Source organism: Fukomys damarensis, unplaced genomic scaffold (assembly GCF_012274545.1).
Source record: "Fukomys damarensis isolate Sample0158 unplaced genomic scaffold, DMR_v1.0_HiC HiC_scaffold_27, whole genome shotgun sequence".
In the NCBI taxonomy this organism is placed as follows: Eukaryota; Metazoa; Chordata; class Mammalia; order Rodentia; family Bathyergidae; genus Fukomys; species Fukomys damarensis.
Genome location: NW_022900939.1, coordinates 1,772,061 through 1,791,081, shown reverse-complemented (window position 1 = coordinate 1,791,081; position 19,021 = coordinate 1,772,061). Strand labels below are relative to the sequence as shown.

The following is a 19,021-nucleotide window of genomic DNA, read 5'->3' as shown; positions in this document are numbered from 1 at the left end:
GGAACATTTATTATCATTGATCCTGTATATCTTTATAATAATTCTTTACTACCTATTATCCCGCCATGGTTTTAATTCTTCAATGACACTGAATGTTAGTTACTCTTCAGGAAATTCGGAGTGAAGATCTTACGGTGTCAAGGGAAATAATGCATACTTTTCATATATGCATGGCACAGAGTTAATGCTGAGGAAATAGTTAAAATTATAATTATCATTCACAAGGATTCCCACAGCTGGGTCCCAGGTCCCCCGAGTGGGAGCCCTTGCCCAGTTCCCTAGGTCAAGGCTCCCCCTCCTTCTTTCCCACCTGCCAGGGGAACTTGTGCCTGCGTTTATCCGGTGTGGAGGAGCAGGGCGTGCGGTGGCGTGAGAAGGAGGCTTAGGGTCCTGACTCCGGGTCACGTCCGGGGCCTCCCCTGACTGACCATGGAGCCTGTGGCGGTGGATGCAGTGCGCAGCCTGGATCTCGCTCCGCACCCCTCTGGGCCCAGGGCTGCCCAGTTGGCGGGTGGCCTGAGAACACTGAGGAAGCAGCGCTCTGTCCTGCTCGTCACACGATCTTGAAGTGATTCACCAAGATCAGGGGTTACTTAGAAAACAGCAGAGACAGAGGCAGAGCGAGAGGCTCCTTTCCCTAGGCTGTGCAGCTCTGAAACGGTCTCCATCCTCAGATGCACACACGGCGCTTCCAGCGACCCCTCCATGGGGTCAGCCGGGGCGGTGCGCTCTGAGCGAGGTTCAGCTGTCACTCTGTATTGGCAGACAGTCCTGGGGAGAGACCTCAGGCCCGCAGCTCTGTGTCGTCGACTCTTAGTGTCTTAGAAGCCTCAGGAATCTCAGCAACTAATGATGGCTGTCATGGGTCTGGCGTGAGTCCCCACCCGTTACTAGAGGAGTCTGTGCTCTTGGAGCCTCGGACCTTCCTGTGCGTTGTTATAAAGATGACATAAAAATGTTGATAGAAGGCCAGTGGATAACTGATAAAAACGACAGTGTTTCCAGCAGGGAGGGCAGGGGAATGGGGAAAAAATAAAAACCAAGACACATCACGTAAAGTACAAGATCTCAATGATGAGTGTAACTGTACCATATACCTAAAATGGACCAATAAGCTCATTAAAAATGACATTGTTACTAACAGTGGTATGATAAGTAATAATTCCTCATTATACGTATTCTCATTTGAAGGCATATTCAATCATATATGATGAACAGAAGTAGAAACAGAACACAGGAAATGCACTTCTTTTTCAATTTTGTTGTGTGTGTGTGGGGATGCGCTCCTTTTTTCAGTTCCTCAGGAAACCGGGAGGCTCAAAATATCCACTGGCTGCTTTCGGCCTGCTCCACGCTCTGCTCCTTCCTCCATCTTCTGTCGCAGCCCACTGCCTTCTCCGGAAAGCCTGGGCTCTTCCCGGGCAGCCTGAGACTGGAGGAAGCACAGGTGGGACCCAGTTGCCCTTGAGCAGAGGCCTCCTGAGGGCAGGGGTCGCTGAGCCGTCAGCCTGGGCTGGAGCCCTGGACGCTGCCTTCGCTGTGTTGGCTGCTGGCAGTGGGCCAGTCGGCCGCTGCACAGCCTCTGCCCTGTGCTACTCGCATCCTCTGCGGCCAGTGTGTACCCGAGCTGTCACCTCCACACTGCCTGTTCTGCTGAAGATGGGATGAGGAAAGCCACAGCCACTAGAAGGTTGGCTTCCTTCCCAGAGCCACATGGCACAGGGATTAGGAAACAGTCCCTGCTGCAAGGTCTGCAGGAAGAGCACAGATTTGCTCAGAAAGCTGCAGTGAGGACTGAGCTATTTCTCTCCTCCCTTGCCTGATCTCATCCTGCCCCTTCCCCTTCCTGGGAGCCCGCTGCCATTCTCCCATCACGCTCTGGGCCTTCCTCTCTGCCAAAGAATCCCGGGTGTTGGCGGGTGCAGCTCGGCCTGAGCCCCACAGAGAAGCGCGGCCCGCTGCCCCCGCGGGACAAGAGCACCGCTTTCCCTGCAGGGAACCTGCCCGTTAAACCGGTTCAAGATTCCCTCTCCAGTCTGCTTTCTTCTCTGGACTATTATATGTGTACATAATATGTGATGCTTGAAATGTATACAAATTCACAATGCAGAACAAAGAGCCGCCCAGCGGATGCAGGGGGAGCTCCAGAGGTGCGGAGCCCACTGCACGGTGGCTCCCTCCTCCCGAGTCCAGCCCAGCCCTCCTGGCCAAGCAACAGCATCTGTCCAAGAGAGGAGAGCAAGTTCGCGATGATATTTGGGGACCGCATGGCTGGGGTTAGGAAAGAAACCCTGACCATGGCCAGGGGGACCTGGCACCCTGCGTTGAGACCGACAGTAACAATACCCCGGGTGGAATCAGAGCTTCCCGGACTCCCCAGCATGAATGTATTTAGCATTGGACACCGTGATTGAAGAGATACAATTCAAGAGACGTCGAGCTATGCCTTCATCAGCACAGTCAGTCAGAAGTGGTTCAGTTCCTAGGACTCGTGGAAGAGAGTGATCCCAGCCGGCCTCAGCCGCAGCCCCAGATCGCTGAACTTGCAGAAGCTGATGCGAGAGGAAATGCACCGTCAGCTTGGGCATAGCGTCTCGACTCTGCCATTTATATTTAGTTTCCGGTTATTTTTATTTTATTTTATTTATTGCCCCCCACGGGGCAATACAGACAGTATTGTCGTGTATCTTTTCCACGGTTATCACCAGCAAACTCAAAATTCTAGCCAAAGGACATATTTTATTTCTTTCAAAAATTTAAATATTTTCCCTGAGATTTGTATGGGTTTGTCTCATTGTGTCTTCTTTACTTATTTTGTGTGAAAGCAAAAAAACTTTGAGCATAGGTTAAAACCGTTGAGATGTAAAGTAATTTTAAATAGGACAACTCAATTTAAATATAAAGTAACACCTTAAATATGCTATTGCCTTTTCTGAGTTAGTTCTCATAAAACCTAAACAGTGTGGCTTTAAAAAGTCAGTATATGAAAAGAGTTATACTTCAACATTATGTTTCAAGATTTAAAATTCTCAGATAAGTATTGACTTGATTAAATCTCATATGTTTATAGCCTTAAAATTTAAATATGGAAAAATACAAATATCTGTATACTGGTATCCTTCAAAGCTAAAATTCAACTCTTCTGAGTTGAGAGGAGAGAAATTCTCCTTATCCGCTGACAAGATTACTGAAATGCCCATGGTCCAATATAAAAGAGTCTAGAATGTGTAATCTGAGTCCAAGAGGGTGAAGAATATTTTTGAAACAAATGATTAAAGTTTCCAAATTTGATAAAAGGTACAAATTTATACATCAGAGCAGCTCCATATGACCATTAAGTGACTAAAAATAAGTTATAAGAGAAAATGTTAAAAGCAGAGCAAAAGGGGACATTGTATAGGAAGTAAAAAAATCAAGAATAATTATATAAGACAAAAGATAATCAACAGATGTCATTAAAATGCTAAAAGACAAAAAAAAAAAATAAGCCTAACAGTACTAGGCTGTCACAGTATCCACCAAAAATCAAAGGAAAACAAAGATGCACTCACACAAACCAAATCTGAGAAAATGAATACTACAGGAAACCTTTCTGAAGAAATACAGCATCAGATGAAAATCTGGATGGGACGCACCAGAAAGAGTGCTTCTGATGAGGTGTAAGGTAAAGGCTCAGTATGTTAAATTTTACTGTATTCCTGAAAATGAGAGATAGCAATTTGAAAAGCACACTGTGAATTATATGTATGATACCATTATATTTTACATGATTATGTATTTTGTATTTGTTTTAGCTTTGGTCTGCAATGTCTTACAAAACCCATGTGTCCAGAGGCTGGGAACTTGGAAGGTGATTGGTCACGGGGGCTCTGCACTTATCATTGGATTCATCCACTGAGAACAAGTTAGAAATGGCATGATGGGAACGTGTGCAGGAGGTCTTCTCTAAAATTTGAACTCTTAATCTCTCTCTCTCCCTCTCTCTCTCTCTCTCTCCCTCTCTCTCTCTCTCTCATAACTCAGAGCACTTATATGAATTAATGAACAACTAACAACGTACTACTCTTAAAATACTTAGATATGCAACAGTTCTCCCTGAAGGAAGCCATTCTCTGGCCATTTGTACCCAAAACAATGTAGCAGGAAATGGGAGTGGAGCATGCTTTACAAAATCCGAGGCAGAGGAAGTACCTGGTGTTGTAAGAACTTGTAGAACTTAGTGTGAGACTGGACTTTTATTCTCAATGGGAGGAGAAGCCTTTGGAGGATTTTACCCCATTACTGACTCTATGAATAGCTGTGCTCCTTTCTTCATCTATGTAAAACCCCAGGGCCAACCCCATTCCACGCACACCTTGAACCAGAGACTTGAGGGAGACCACTGAGGCCAGATCTTTCACTTGGCCTCTTTGCTCTGCTGCCTTTTGTTAACATTTGTCTCTCACAAGATTCATGTAGAAGCACAATGCTGCTGATAACATCAGATGTACATCCTTACAGTTCCAAACCCTGCAGGAAAAAAGAGAGAGAGAGAGAGACACTCTTTCCTGGTAAGTGAAACAAAATGGTGGGATTGGCTTCATTTGAGGTGTGTCACTCATGTACTTGGTTTTCTTCAAGTCACAAGGCCACTTCAGAAATCATTCTTGCTGGGTTGATGTAATTCTCCTAGTGTCCAAATCTAGGACAAATTTCAACTATAATTCTGTGGCAGAATCTTCTTCACCCTGTACCATACTGGGTGAAGATATGGGGAAACTCAAGTTCATGATTATAAGAACAGATAGGGAAAAGTGTTGGTAACAAAAGCTTCTAAATATTAGTGAAGCACTGGGGAAAAATAGCTACTTTCTATTCTTGTCCTCTAAGATACAATAAATATAATGTATTTAAAATATTGTAATCACAGACAAATATGTCTTCACTATAGGATAAAATGTTTTCATTTAATGACATCATGGTGGTAATGAATTATGCAGTCAGTATTACTAGTACAATTGCCAAGTGCTATGGAAAATGTTGAACTTATAATATTAAATCATACTAATAAAATAAATGCCAAACTCCAAATTATAAGGCAATTAAAAAAAGCTATGAGAAAGATATTGTGAAGTTGGGAAGAGAAAAAATTTCCCAGGCAACTGATAATATTCATGAATAAATAGCATTGTGTAATAAATATTGTCATAAATGAAATGATGAAAGGGTTATCTACATTAAATTTAAAATGTTTTTATAATAATAGACACCAAGAATTAATGCAAATATCTAATAGCTGACAAAAAGTATGATTGTATCATCAGATATAGATGATGGGTCAATGACGCTAATATGAAAGTATCCATGCATAACAACTAAAAAGATCAATAAGCAAAGACTAGGAACAATTAGCTCATGGAGGAAGAATGGTAGAAACCTTGTGCTACATAAATACATATGGACATATATTTATGTATATGTACAAATTAACTTTGAGTCTCATATGGCCAATCAGAGTACTGGTTGCTTTATCTATATTATGCCAAGTATTTATAATTCAATTCTATGAGCCAGGTGATATTCCTTTATTGAAGAGAAATATGAAGCACAGAGAAAAAAATTTTTATATCCCATGATTACATAGCATAAGTACAAAATAAGAAACACAGGATTTAAAAAATGAAACCCAAGTTGATTCTTTTGAAATCACACATTTTTTTCTTTCTCTCTTTTTTTTTTTTTTTTTTTTGAGACAGGTTTTTGCTATGCCCAGGCTGACCTTGAACTCACTGCAATCCTCCTGTCTCAGCCTCCTGAGTGCTGGGAGCCATAACTGTCAACATCTTGAAGGAGTAAAGTTAGTTGAGTCTTCAAAGATGAGTTAAGAAAAAAGTTAAACAGGCAAACTGATGGGGGAGGACAGGGAAATAAAAACAGGTAATGTGTGCAAGGGCCTCGTTCTCATTTCAGTAATTTCTCTGCCTAACTGTTGGCAAAGCTTCACCTTTATGGTCTTAAGGAGGACAAATCATTTGAGAACCACCAGCCATTAAAGGTACAATTCACCTGCTCAGTGTCTAATATTCTGGTAAAGAATCAGTGGCATGAGCTGGCTGTGGAGGAAAAGCTGAAATTTGGTTTGAGCTTTTACACACACACACACACACACACACACACACACACACACACACTCTCACACTGGAATTGGATTCGGGTAGTTTCCCCGGTGAGGTTCTTGCACTAAAATCAGGAAGATTCTTCTATGGAACATTTTCCCTTTGATCTGTTAGCGGAATCAATCCTTCTTGAACAGGTGCAGGAGACGCAGTTTGTGCCACATGTGGATTTGATTGTAGGATTAGCACAACCTGTGAAACCAATATCAGAGCCATAGGAGAGATGCCAGTGAATCTCCAGGCTTGCCTTGCTGGTCCACTTCATACCATCATTACTAGCACCTAATCTTTCTTCTGTGAATACCATCTCAAGATCAACCTGGTGGACTGCTCAGGCATTCTACATCGTGCCAAGTTGAGGGCGTATGTTCATTGGCATGGGGTGATGATGGCTGTCTCTGTGTCTTAGAGCGGATTGGTCTATCTTGTGCATGAGGTGCCTAATGCTGAGGGTGGCTCGGGTGTCATGGGAGACGCACAGGTCTTCTTCCAAACTAGTCTGCTCATGCTGGTAGTAATGACATCTCAAATCATGGTTTGTTGGTCATACATACAGCATGGTTAAAACCATGGTAGGAATCATGATGAAACTAAAAAAACAATCTGGCCCTTTTCCAAAACATGGTGTCACATGGAATTGGTTGGAATTGGTTGTGAGCAGTGGGGGAATGAGGACCATGCTGAGACTTAGGCACCACGTGCCCCTGCTTTTCTGGATTCAACCAGATTAGTGGGAGCATTCCTTAGCTCAATAACTAGTTGAGGGCAGGGGGAGTCTAGGTTAAATTTGTGAATACAGAAGGCTTTACTCAAAGAAATAAGACCACTGGTGACTTCTGAGAGGCCACACAATCTACGGCCTTAATAATGCAACTCATCGTAAGAGTTAATATCCATCTCTCGCTTTTGTAGGAAGTCGGTAGGAGTGTGTGATGGGCTCCCTAGGAGCCCTAGAGGAAGGACAGATGTTTTAAATGAGCAACATAAAAACAACCTAATTAAGCCATTATTATCTTATTAGTGGCTGTGAGTGTTGTTGGGATTTTACCAGTCAAGGGAGTCGGTGCTCGGAGGACACCCAGCCCTATTCTTCCCAGGGTGCCTTTCTTGCATCTTCCCGCTTCCATTTCCCACTCATTTCTGCTCAGCACCTGGAGGACCTGCTGCAAAGCTGAAGGTTCAGCCATGGAAAGGGAGCACACCTGATAGCAAAGACTCCAGCCTCACATTTCTTCACTCATAGGGTAATAAAGTAAAATCCGGCACCACTGGGGACCCCTCCCTTGTGACGTGCTTATTGGTCTGAGCTCAGAGGGGATGCCTTTTTAGAAGGTAAGAATGGGGGGAAAGCTTTTCTACAGCCATTGTAACAGGCAGGATTCTAAGAAGACTCTCAGTGGCCCACACCCTCGTGACTGCCTCCTGCTGAGTATGGATGGGACCCATGGAAGATAAGGGTCTCTCTACTCCTAATCTCCTGATCAGCTGACTTTCAGGATATCAGAAAGAACAGGGCTCTGGATGAACCTGACCTAGTCTCATCAGCCCTTCAACAGCTTGAAAGAATGAGATATTTGCTGCCCTCAAAGAAGTGCGCTGTCTTGAGCTCTATGCCTGAGAGGGAACGCACTGTGCTGGGTGAGCATGGAGGAGGACCAGAAGCTTCAGACCAGCCTGCAGCCCTGGCTGAGTCACTGAGCACAGCCTTCAGGATCCGGAGCAGGACCTGGCTCCGCTGTGCCCGGAATCCTGGCCCACAGCAGCTGTGGGATTACAAATGTGTGTGGTTGAAGCTGCTAGGTTTGTGAACCTGATAACACAGCGACGGAAAATGACTCACAACCTTTTCAAATGAAGATCAATACTTACCCCAGGAAGGTTACAACAGGTAACTTTGCATCCAAAGGCAGCAAGGGACAAGGCAATGCAGAGTTCCAGCAGACTCAAGATGAGCACAATACCTTCCAGACCCTAAAAATTGATGCATAACAAAGAAACAGAGGAGCTATCAGGTTCCAACATTTACCATTAATCACAATGACTAAAGAAAAGCACTGAAACCCAATTTCTAATTAAAGCCAATTCACTGGCCACTTTTTGACCTATTGAATGTCACTTATTCTGTGTCTTCACATTTACTGTGTTTTCCTCATTTACTACATTCCAGTGTGATTATGGGCACAGCATGTGAAAATGCGTAAAAAAGGTGGTGGTAGGAACAGCCGTATTAACTCCTATCTTAGTTTTTTTCAAGTGCTAGAAACTATACTGATTACAGTATATTACAATTATACTGTTACAATAATTTGATCTCTTATCTTGATGATTATGGGCAAGATAAAGGTCGATTTAAAATGTCCACATTCTACCCTCCAGAAGTTCAGGATATGTCAGATGATATGGGAAAATGGAACTAAGGCTATAGATAGAATTAAGGATGCTTATTAGCCAACATGGGAAGGTTATTCTGGATTCTTCAAGTGAATACAAAGTATTCACAGCATGATTTATACATCAAAGTAGAGGCAACTTAGAGTAACAGTTTAGACTAATGGTTAGCTGTCAGTAACAACTAACTCAAGAGATTATTTGTTATAAATAAAATAACTCTGTTTCTCAATTTCAACTCTTTAAAGTAACTCAGTAACTTCAGAAGGCTGATTGCTGGTTCTGCCACAGCTATCATTTTCCAGGCCTGTTTCTGCCATGAACAGATGAAGAACTCACCATCATGACTACAAAGGTCAGGGAACACATTTCAGGCATGAAAATCCGGTGACACATAGTGTGTTCAAGTGACAAAATATTCAGGCTGATTGCTGTGATGATGACACCTAAGGCTGACAGCACAGAACTGGTGATATTTAATCCTATGCTGCTCTGGATCTGAAAGAGAATGGAAATTCTTTAAACAACATGAAGCCATCTCCCGACATATCTCCGCCCATCACGCTAAACTTTCCACTGCTTTCCCAACATATTCCATCCTCACTATCTCTATTACTTCAACAGTCATTTTGCTAGACATTGGCTTGAAAATTTTGTTTTATATTTGTTTTCTATTATGTAGTAACCTTACTATGAATGTCTTTCATATATTTTTCTTTCTAAAATTTCATATACTTTCCGCAGGTGGTTGAAATGAACATATCATTGAGTCAATAACTATCCAGACGCATCAATATTTGGTACCATTATTGTCATGGGCAGGGGTCTCAAACTTCAAATTTGTTTCACAGAAGCTTTATATTACTTCCTGTCATTAATTTTCTGTCTTCAAAAAGATTCTATCATTAGCTACCTTGCTAATATATTCAGTTTATTATTAGACAATGATATAATACAGTTTTTGAAAGACAGCTTCAACCAGGTAAAACATATTATGATTAAAATGAAACAAAATTAAATCCTTAGCTTGTCTTTTTATTTGCTAATTGTTTCTTTTGCTCTGCAGAAGCTGTTTAGTTTTATGTAGTCCTGCTTATTTACCTTTGCTTTCATTGTCTGAATTTTTGGTGTCAAAAACCTTTTGAGCTACTCTGTGACCCAGCATATACTCAAAGAAAGTGAAAATGTTGCTTCATGCATCATGCATGCCCATGTTCCTTACTGCACTACTCATTATAACAACTGTCAGGAGCTGTGATGATTCCACATCTATCTGGATATACGCTGATACCACAATACGTAGGCACAGATACAATGAATTACTATTCAGACAGGAAGGAGACCTCGCCACCACGAGTGAAGCTGAGTGTACTAAGTGAAATAAGCAAAACCTTCATGTGTAAAAGCCACATAATTTGAAATCGTAGAAACAGAGGGAACATTGGAGATGGAGTCAAAAAGTATAGTTTCAGTTATGTAGGAATTAAATTCCAGACATACAATATGCATCATGGTGACGGTAGTGAGTGATGGATAGTTGAAATTTGCCAATAAAGCAGATTTTAAGTGATTTAACAATAAATAAGTTCATTATGTGAAGACAGTGACACATTACCACGTTTAATAGTCGTGATGATATATCTATGTCTGTCGATTATAAAATATTACAATGAACAATTTAAATGCGTACTTTTTATTTAAAAAGTTTTTAGAACATAAGGTTACATTTCTACCCTGGAAGTGTACATATTTGTTCCATATATCCATGTGGAGTAGGAAAAAAACTAAAGAAAAGAAAGTGAAAATGTCACTCACCATGCCCTTTGTAGTTGTAGCTCCTGCTGCAATTGACAAGGATCCTGAAATAAAGAACTAGGAATAAAAGAAAATGCACATAAACAAGTATATTCCATCAGACCTAAAACTTATCGTACATTAGATGGATACATTAAACAAATTAATTATGTGAAGGAACCTTTTCCCAGAAGTGACAGAGGAATTCTAGCAGATGGATTTCGGGGGAAATTTATCACCTTTCAAAGCACGTCTAATCACAATGCTGTTAAAATTATCCAGAGTACTGAAAAGTAATACTTCCATTTTATATACTCTATTTCTATCTGTAATCTTTAAGAACAGTTTCCTGATGTTTTATCTTGGGGAAAAGATTTTAAAATTCTAACTTTCATTTTAATTGTAGTTATTATCAAACTTAGAAAACAAAACTTGTTAAAGAGTTATTCCAGCTGTTCAGGTGATGGCTACGATTTGATTTGATGGGTTGGACACTGTAAGTGGCTGGTACACCCTGGGGCTCTAGCTCTTCCTTGCCGAATGCTCCTCACTTAGTTCCTCGTAAACTTTAGGGAAGCAGAAGTCCCTCTAAGCAACAGAGGTGGTCTTCAGTGACAAGTCCATCATCCATAACTGGTCTGAGAACGCGCATGTGAAATATTTATGAACACAGGTGTCTGGTCTCATACACTCTGCTAGCACCCCTTCTGGAAGTCCCCGCAGCCTGGGCTGGCCCGCCTGGAAGTGACTGAGCGCAGGGTTCTCACTGGGAGATGCAGGCTGGTTTCAGCCTTTGTGACTTGGGTCCTAGCTGCATGCTGCTGTCGAATGCCCTAATTCATGCCCATGAAACATCTTATCTGCCTAGCATTCTGTGAGTTTTATTTTACTGTTACCATTTTAAGTATGAGAAAACTGAATAAAAGAAGCATTAGATGCCTTTCTCAGACTTACAGACACACAGGATAGTGTCAAGACAAGAATCCACATAAAGGATATTAACAATGATGTTACCTCCAATGACATCAGAACGGATTTCACTCACCATCACTGACCCCCAGATCGGGTAACCCAAGTTGAATAACATTGGGTGTGGATCATAAACTGGCACCATGATGCTCAATATTACAGTTCCCAAGCCGAAGTTCATCACAGCAATCAGAATCTGCACAATCTAGAAATGGTGGAAAATGACAAGTCATTGTCTATGACAAAGGGACACCTCTACCAGCTTCCTTCTGACGATGAAATTATGCTCATCTCAGTTATCCTCATCGGACACAGTCAGATAACCTTCTGCATATCCTGTTGTCCTTGCCTTTCATGTAAAGTATCCCTTGAAAGATGTGTCACCGCCCCAATGATTTCAAAGCTACGAGGAGTCTGTCAACCCCTGCCCAGAGGGATTTTTAAGCCCATTCTGCTACTTCAACTTCATCCATGTCTCTCCTTTGTCACACGCTCAGAGAGGAATCGCCCCGGATTCAGGAAGCATTTATTCAATCAAGGAGTGACAATGCTGAAGAAAAGAGGCTACGCACACAAGAAGTGAACAAGACAAGGGAGGTGTTCATGGGCTGGGGACTGAGAACATGCTGTGACTACAGGGGTCCAAGGTGAGGGGAGTTGCAGTGTCCAGAGGTGTGAAGAAGGATTATATAAAACACACTTGATCTTATCCAAAAAGCCGAGGAGCAATAGGATTTGTATAAAATAAAATGACAACAACTTAGCAAAATTTCAAGATATAGCCAAATCAGTGTGTAGAAGATCCAGTGCACATATTAGGTAAAAAGAAAGATTTAAAAATCAGTCACCTGAGTTTCCACCTTAGGACACTAGAAAAAGAAGAGCAAATTAATTCCAAAGTAAGCAAGGAAAAAAAAAATGTAAGAATTAGATCGAAAGTCAGTGAATTGAAAAGAAAAAATCATTACACAAAATTTATACAACTAAAAACTAAAAATTGTCTTTAAAAGGTAAAATCAGCCGGGCATAGCTGTGCATGCCCATAATCCCAGCACTCAGGAGCCTGAAGCAATAGCATTGCCATGAGTTTGAGGTCAGCCTGGGTACACAGGGAGATTCTGGCTCAAGAAATAATAAAAATATAAATGAAACAATAAGACTCCAGCCAGGCAAATTAGGAAAAGACTATCAAGGACATAATGTCCTGGGTGTGGTGGGGGACTGTAGATCCCATAAGACTTGAACAGATAATGAAGGAATGCTATGAACAGCTCCATTACTCAAAAATCTTCTGAGCTAGGTAAAGTGAATCAGTCACTACTTGAACATACAATATATCAAAATTCAAAAGGTAGTGTATTGTATAATTCCAACTGTCTGAGTTTCTGGAAGAGGGAAATTATGGACACAGAAAAGTATCAGTGGATTCTGGGTTTGTAAAAGTCAGAGAAAGGATGAACAGATGTAACACAAGATTATCAGAAGAGTGGAACTACTTTGTATGATACTGGAATGATGAGTCTGGGTCATTATGCATTTGTCAAAGCCCACAGAGTGATCAATCAAAGAGTAAATCCCACTAAGTATGAGCTTTTGGTAATGCCATGTGTCAGTGAGGTTCACCAGTTGTAGCCAACACAGCACCCAGGTGAGAGAGGTTGATGTGGGAGACGAGAGGCTGGGGGCCGTGGACACATGAGACATGTGCCTCCTTTTTAATTTTGCTATGAAAATAAAACTGCTACAACATAGCCTAAGATACATTTTATTTTTTAAAAATTTTTAATTTTTCTATTTTTGGTACCGGGGATTGAACTTGGGTCCTTGCACTTGCAAGGTAGGCCACCGAACCGCTGAGCTAAATCTCCAGCTTGTTTTTTTTTTTTTTAAGATACATTTTAATATGCTTAAAATCAACCCCAGTGTATGCCAACATATAACCGAGGTCATAAATAACAATTATTTTCAAAATAAAAATTAGGATACTGAAAAATTAAAGGATGCCATTCACCCACAGTGATTTTTCCCTGCTATGGTTTCAAATTCAGGGTAGAGCTAAATTCCAATAGCGATTGTACTTTCTCTTCTCTGATGTATTTTTCATTCGAAATTCTCCTTTTATTTAGCCACAATGACCTAAGAATACAGAGTGAAATACTGAAGGAAAGAAGATACTCTGTCCACTGAGGAGTGGGCTGTGTCCCGAGACACAGGAACAACACAGGCTTCAGAGGGACCCCACCCAGTACACACAGTCTTTTCTGTTCCTGTTTTTTTTTTAAAACCTGAATGACCCACAACCTAAAATAGATCTGAAATCACTGTTTTTTAAATATAACTAAACTGGAAGCACAATGTGGCAGAACATAACATCCTTTCCAAAGACGATTCCTGAGAATAAAACACTGATGGTTTTGCTGGGGGTTGATGTGTGCCAAGGCCAGTGGGTTAGGGAACGTGGATTAAGTGAGAGTTCCCAACACCACTGCCCTCCTCTCAAATCTGCAAATGATTTACCCCCAGGATTTTGGGTTCCCCTTTCAAGAACTTCTCTGCCATCCGTCTCGGTAGAAATGAGTGCAGGGGAGCAGGCTGTTCCAGCTGCCGCACAGCGGGGCTGATGTCTGCTGAGGTGGGCTCCATCCCTTGCGCGGTTACTATGGCAGCAGACTGAGACGCAATTGAGGATGAGATCCTGGAAACGAGAAGAAAGGAGTGAGACACTTTGAGCCCATTTATCCCACGAGGACGGGCCTTGGTCCACATTTCCTTTCTGTGTTACGATAACTGAGCCCAGGAAGTGGAAGACGCAACACGTTAGAGAGAAAGAGAATCCACTCTCTGATCGTCACGGCCCCTTGGCTTCAGTGCCCGCGGGAGTGAAGCCTGCGTACTCAGATTCGCCCAGGCACAGCCGAGCATGATGTTGCTGACGCTTCACTGAGCAGCTGAAGAAATCTTAGGTTTGGACACCTGTGCCCTCACATTAGCAGTGCAACGTGAAAAACCCTGCAGGTTCCAAATTTTCTCTAATCAGGAAAATCATTTGCACTTAGCTGGAAATAATTTTCATCCTGTTTACAACGGATACGTCAAGAGAACAGCACTGTTAGATACCTACCAAAATTGATGTAGGTCAGAAGAGGGAAGGTTAACTTCAGGGAAATATTGAAGAAAAACAAAATAACACATTAATCACCTAAGACATTAATGTTAGTAGCATGTATATTCAAAGGTATGGAAAACTGTATGTAAAAAAGGAAAATGATAGGTCATAAAATAAAAGTAAATGTTTTAAAATCTAGACAAGTATAATAATAAAGAATATACAATGTGAAAGAGTTTGAAGTAGTTAGAAACACAAATCAAATAAAGTAAAAAAAAATTAGTTTTTATTCTCTTTTCACCCAGAAAATTTCCAAAAACAGTTTGGAAAAACAGATATGTGACCACACTTATTTACAAAATTGGAAAATGACGAAAATTCCTGTAAGTCAGAGGAAATGATTGCTAAAAGTGAAGTCTGCATCAGGAAGAATTTATGTGGAATTACAGAGAGTAACCCAGCATACCACGGCCACAGATTTCAGAATACGCTTATCAAACATAAGAGGATTCAGAAGTGTAAAACATAACTTGTTTATAAATCTGTGTGCGGACTCACTAACTGAGTATTTTCCAAACATACTCTGAGAAGTATAGAAAACAGAAATGAACGAGAAATCACTACCCTGAAAACTCAGATTTATTGGAGAAATTCAATTTTGTAATTTATTGGAGGCTGCAAAGAAGGAAGTAGCTTTCCTCAGTAGAAACTCCAGCAGTGCACAGGAAAGATTGGTTTCCTCTTAGCAAGCAAAGGCTGCTATACTGGGTAAACTATTTCTCTTCTCCGGATGTCTTGCATCTCATCTCAGGAAAGAGTGCATGGACACAGCTTCCTCCCAGCTCCTTCCTTGTTTCTACAGCGCTAAGAATCTTCACGGCCGCTTCCATCAGTGGACAAAACAACTTTTGTTCCTGGCTTGGGTGACCCACGCATGATGCTCAAGGTGACTGGAGACTAAGCCAGGCCACGACCTGTCTCAGGATCAGCCTTAGAATGAGGGCCCTGCCTTTACCCTCCTTCATCCCCACCAAATCAGGCTGGGGACAGATTTTTTCTTAACTGTTGGATTAAAAAATAACAAATCAGTGACAGAGATTAAAGTACACGGAAGAAGGAACATACAGAGTATACATGAAACAATGAGTCAAAGTCTGAAATATTGCTTTCTTTTGTTTGCTAGCCTGGGGATTTAGTGGACAAAAGTAACTAAATCAGCTGTGCACAGTGCCAGCTTTGCCTTTGTAAGGCCTCTTCTGACTCCAGCCTTGGCACAAGACTTCCTCAAATATCTCGAGTGTACACTTAGAAGTGCACTCAGATGGAACGGGGAGATGGCCTTATTTCATCTCATTCTATTCTCAAGGGTCCTGGAACCATCCCTGAAAACATAGGGACCCCGAAGCCTAGGAAGGCACAAGGGCACCTTACCTTCCTCTGGCTGCTGGGGTGCTGTGCATGCGGTGAGCCGTGAGGCTCAGGCTCTGGTGCGGAGTCTCTGAGTGCTGTGTTCAGACAGTCGGGGCCTTTTGCTCTGCTTCACTTGCTCGTGATCTGCAGGCTCTTTGCACTTTTTCTCAATCCCGAAGGCTGTGCCAAAATGCCACAAGTTCAGAGGAAAGCAACCAGTTCCTTTTATTTATTTATTTATTTATTATTTCTGATGTTGCGGCAGACCAAACCCTGGCCCCTGTACGTAGTTCCTTTTTTATATTGGCTTTGTGGACTGTTTTGGGGTCGTAAAGTGTGTGTGTTTCAGCAATTGCTGAAAAAGCAGTACCTGGATGTCACAGTGCTCCAAGTGACAATAATAGTGGTTATTACCGTGGCTACGTAGTCTGTGCAGCAGACCCCATGCACTTTTCACAGAATTCTGGTCTTGGATAGTTGTTTCCCAAAGGCCTGTGTGTTTGAGGCTTGGCCTCAGCCTGTGCTGTTCAGGGCAGTGGCCGCACCTTTAGGGCGTGGAGCCCAGTGGCGGGAGCCTAGGTCATTGGGAGTGTGCCCTTAAAAGAGCCTTGGAAACCCCAGCCGTTCCTGATTCTCTGCCTCCCAGCTGCCATGAGGTGAGCAGGTTTTCCAGTCATACTTTGGGACAACAAAGTCCTGCACTGCCACAGCCCAGATGCCAGGGAACCAACCAACAATGGACTGAAAATGAACCGGTGAGCCACTGCGCCTTTCCTCTTTGGAGGTGATTATCCCAGGTATTTTGTTATCATCATGGAGAGCTCACTCAAGTATGCAGAACTGATTTAGTGCCATTTAGAAGCCCTTGGAAAAGTCCATTTTTACCATTTCATATATTTACAGATTACATTCATCTTCCTACATGACTGTGTATTACCGGTTTATGCATAATTTAACTGTGCTACTGACATGAAATTCCATTTTCAGAGATACATCATTAATGCCCTAACGTGGTAACAAATCAATTAACAGTAATTAAGATGCCTTTCTAAGTCAAAGAGACAACCTGGCTGCATATTAAGGTGAACACAAATACAATCATTTGTTGCTTGACCTTGTTATTCTCCTGACCCTAAGTGTCCTCATTGATAAAATGGAAACAATACTTCCCATGGAGAAGAAAAGCAGACTGGTGTTCAGTTTCAGCCATAAAGATCCATCTTGGAGAAATATTCCTACCCAGTGCAGTAAAATGGGGGAAGTGATTGACACAGCCCCCCCCACCGAGTTTATTGACTGCAGGCTAAGAGAGACCAGGAAATATATCATAAAAACCATGGTAACCCTGCTCTGCAAGGTGGAACAGAGCATGAGAAGAGTTCATAGGGAGATCAGCGACCCTCAACCTTGGGAATGCAGAGGCGATGTCCTGGGGGAGGGGCCATCAAAGCCCTGATAAAAAGTGGGTGACATAAATGGAAGGACAGTGAGGGATGGACAGTGTCCCAGACAAGTCAAGAAAATGCGTAAAAACCAAAAACCAAACACACACAAAAAACAAAAGCCCAGGCCCAGGGAGATTTGTTTCTTGAGCCATGCACGACAAGGCTTCCACAAAAGAGAAAGAAGTAGAGAGTAAGAAGCCACATCCCTCAGGATCTTGGCTGTCTTCAGGACTGTCCCAGGGAATCTGAATGCTGTAACAGGATACCGTGGGGCGGGTGCTTAAACAACAGGTGTTAATGTCTAAGAGCCCTGGCGGCTGGGAGCCCAGTACCAGGCTGTCCGCGCACAGGCTCCAGTGCTCCAGCTTTTCCTTTTGGGGAGGGTCATCTGGTAATTGTAGCCTCACACGCTAGAGAGCAGAGAGGAAAGAGGTTTCTTGTGCCTCTCTTTACAACAGCACTGATGTCACCTGTGAGGCCACCAGCCTTATACCCCAATGACCGACGGAAGGTCTCACCTCCTGAGATTATCTCTTAGGAGGCTGGGATTTCAACACAGGAATTCCGGGGGGACAAAACTCATCCACAGCAGAGAGTTTGGAAATTATTCTATGAGCCATAGGAATTTATAAAACATGTTCAACACATAATTGACCAATGTGTACTCTGTCCCAGCTCACATCCCTCAGGTTTATGTTGGGTTTTCATACCCAAGCTGAGATGCCATTTTTATATCTACCTTCCAGAAAATAAAAATGAAACTCAGAAATTATTAGACAGCTAATATACATGAGATTTAAATCCAGTTTTGCAATCTGAATTCTGGAAGGAGGTGAAAGACAATTAAGGTGTGTTATGTACATGTACAGCTTATGGTGAGGAATGTAATCATCATATGTTGTGAACACCTACTAGTAAAAATAAAACCTAAAAACGTTTAAAAACCTAAAAAGAAAGTAAAGGTGTATTTCAGAAATACTGCCCTAGCTGCTATGTGGACAAACAACAGGCATAAATAAACTGAAATCAGAAACACAGACTTGTGGATGGTGCCGCTGATGTTTAGCTAACCCACCCGTGGTACCAATATGGCAGAGGGGATGCAGAGGATTACAAGACGCCCATGAGGTAGAAAGGGCTGTCCGTGCTGACATCTGGGGTAGGCAAGGCGGGGGGAAGGATGAGAAAGCACCATGGAGGTGCACACCTGTAATACCAGTGTTTGAGAGGCTGAGGCAGGAGGGTGGCAGTGAGCTCGAGGAGACCCTGGGCTACACAGCGGTTCAAGGCCAGCCTGAACTACACAGTGAGACCCTGCGTCAAAAAAAGAAAAGGAAAAAAAGAAAGAAATGCGATGCTTGGATTCTGGTTTAGGGAAGTGCACAGGGCTGTGGACAAGCAGGGCAGGGTCAGAAGTGCAGGGACAGACAGTAAAGCTGCAGATGCACAGTGGGAATCGTGCGGGCACCTGCACAGAGGGTCAGCAGCTGAGAGCCGGGCGCCTGGAAAGAGGTCGACAGCAAAACGCAGAGAAGAGGTGAGGAAGGCCGGGGCCACGCGGGCAGAGGGGCCCCCAGGCCCGGTCCGGAGGCAGAAAGGTCGGCAGCTCTGAGAGGAGACACAGCCTGAGTGGGCAGAGGCGGGGCTCCCCAGGTGATCACAAAGGAGAGGCAGGAAGGTGGCCGGACAGGACGACACAGACCTCACGTGAGCCACGGCCGCGCAGGCTGCTGAGTCCACGGCGTGGCCGGCTG

General features: G+C 42.8%; 1 protein-coding gene across 3 annotated transcripts; it reads right to left on the bottom strand.

The window, feature by feature from the left end:
• Positions 1 to 4,231: 4,231 nt before the first annotated feature.
• LOC104868333 (membrane-spanning 4-domains subfamily A member 4A-like) lies at positions 4,232 to 19,021 on the bottom strand. Of its 3 annotated transcripts, none has more exons than XM_010633082.2 (8): positions 18,970 to 19,021; positions 15,844 to 16,002; positions 13,824 to 14,001; positions 11,383 to 11,511; positions 10,359 to 10,415; positions 8,883 to 9,041; positions 8,025 to 8,126; positions 4,232 to 4,509 (listed from the first exon to the last, which is right to left on the bottom strand). In XM_010633082.2, exons 2-8 carry the CDS (start codon positions 15,870 to 15,872, stop codon positions 4,495 to 4,497), a joined length of 669 nt encoding a protein of 222 aa, XP_010631384.1. In that variant the 5' UTR covers positions 15,873 to 16,002; positions 18,970 to 19,021; the 3' UTR covers positions 4,232 to 4,494. The 3 variants fall into 3 exon arrangements, with proteins under 3 accessions (XP_010631384.1, XP_010631382.1, XP_010631383.1); XM_010633080.2 differs by lacking the exon at positions 4,232 to 4,509 and adding an exon at positions 5,752 to 6,347; XM_010633081.2 differs by lacking the exons at positions 4,232 to 4,509; positions 18,970 to 19,021 and adding exons at positions 5,752 to 6,347; positions 18,736 to 18,957.

Excerpts from the sequence above, each read along its gene's own strand:
- LOC104868333 (XM_010633080.2), bottom strand. The coding sequence starts at position 15,872 with ATGCACAGCACCCCAGCAGCCAGAGGAAG. Across the intron at positions 10,416-11,382 it reads CGATCTGGGGGTCAGTGATG|TTCTTTATTTCAGGATCCTT; the intron begins GTGAGTGAAATC and ends TTTTATTCCTAG. Across the intron at positions 8,127-8,882 it reads TGACCTTTGTAGTCATGATG|GGTCTGGAAGGTATTGTGCT; the intron begins GTGAGTTCTTCA and ends ATCAATTTTTAG.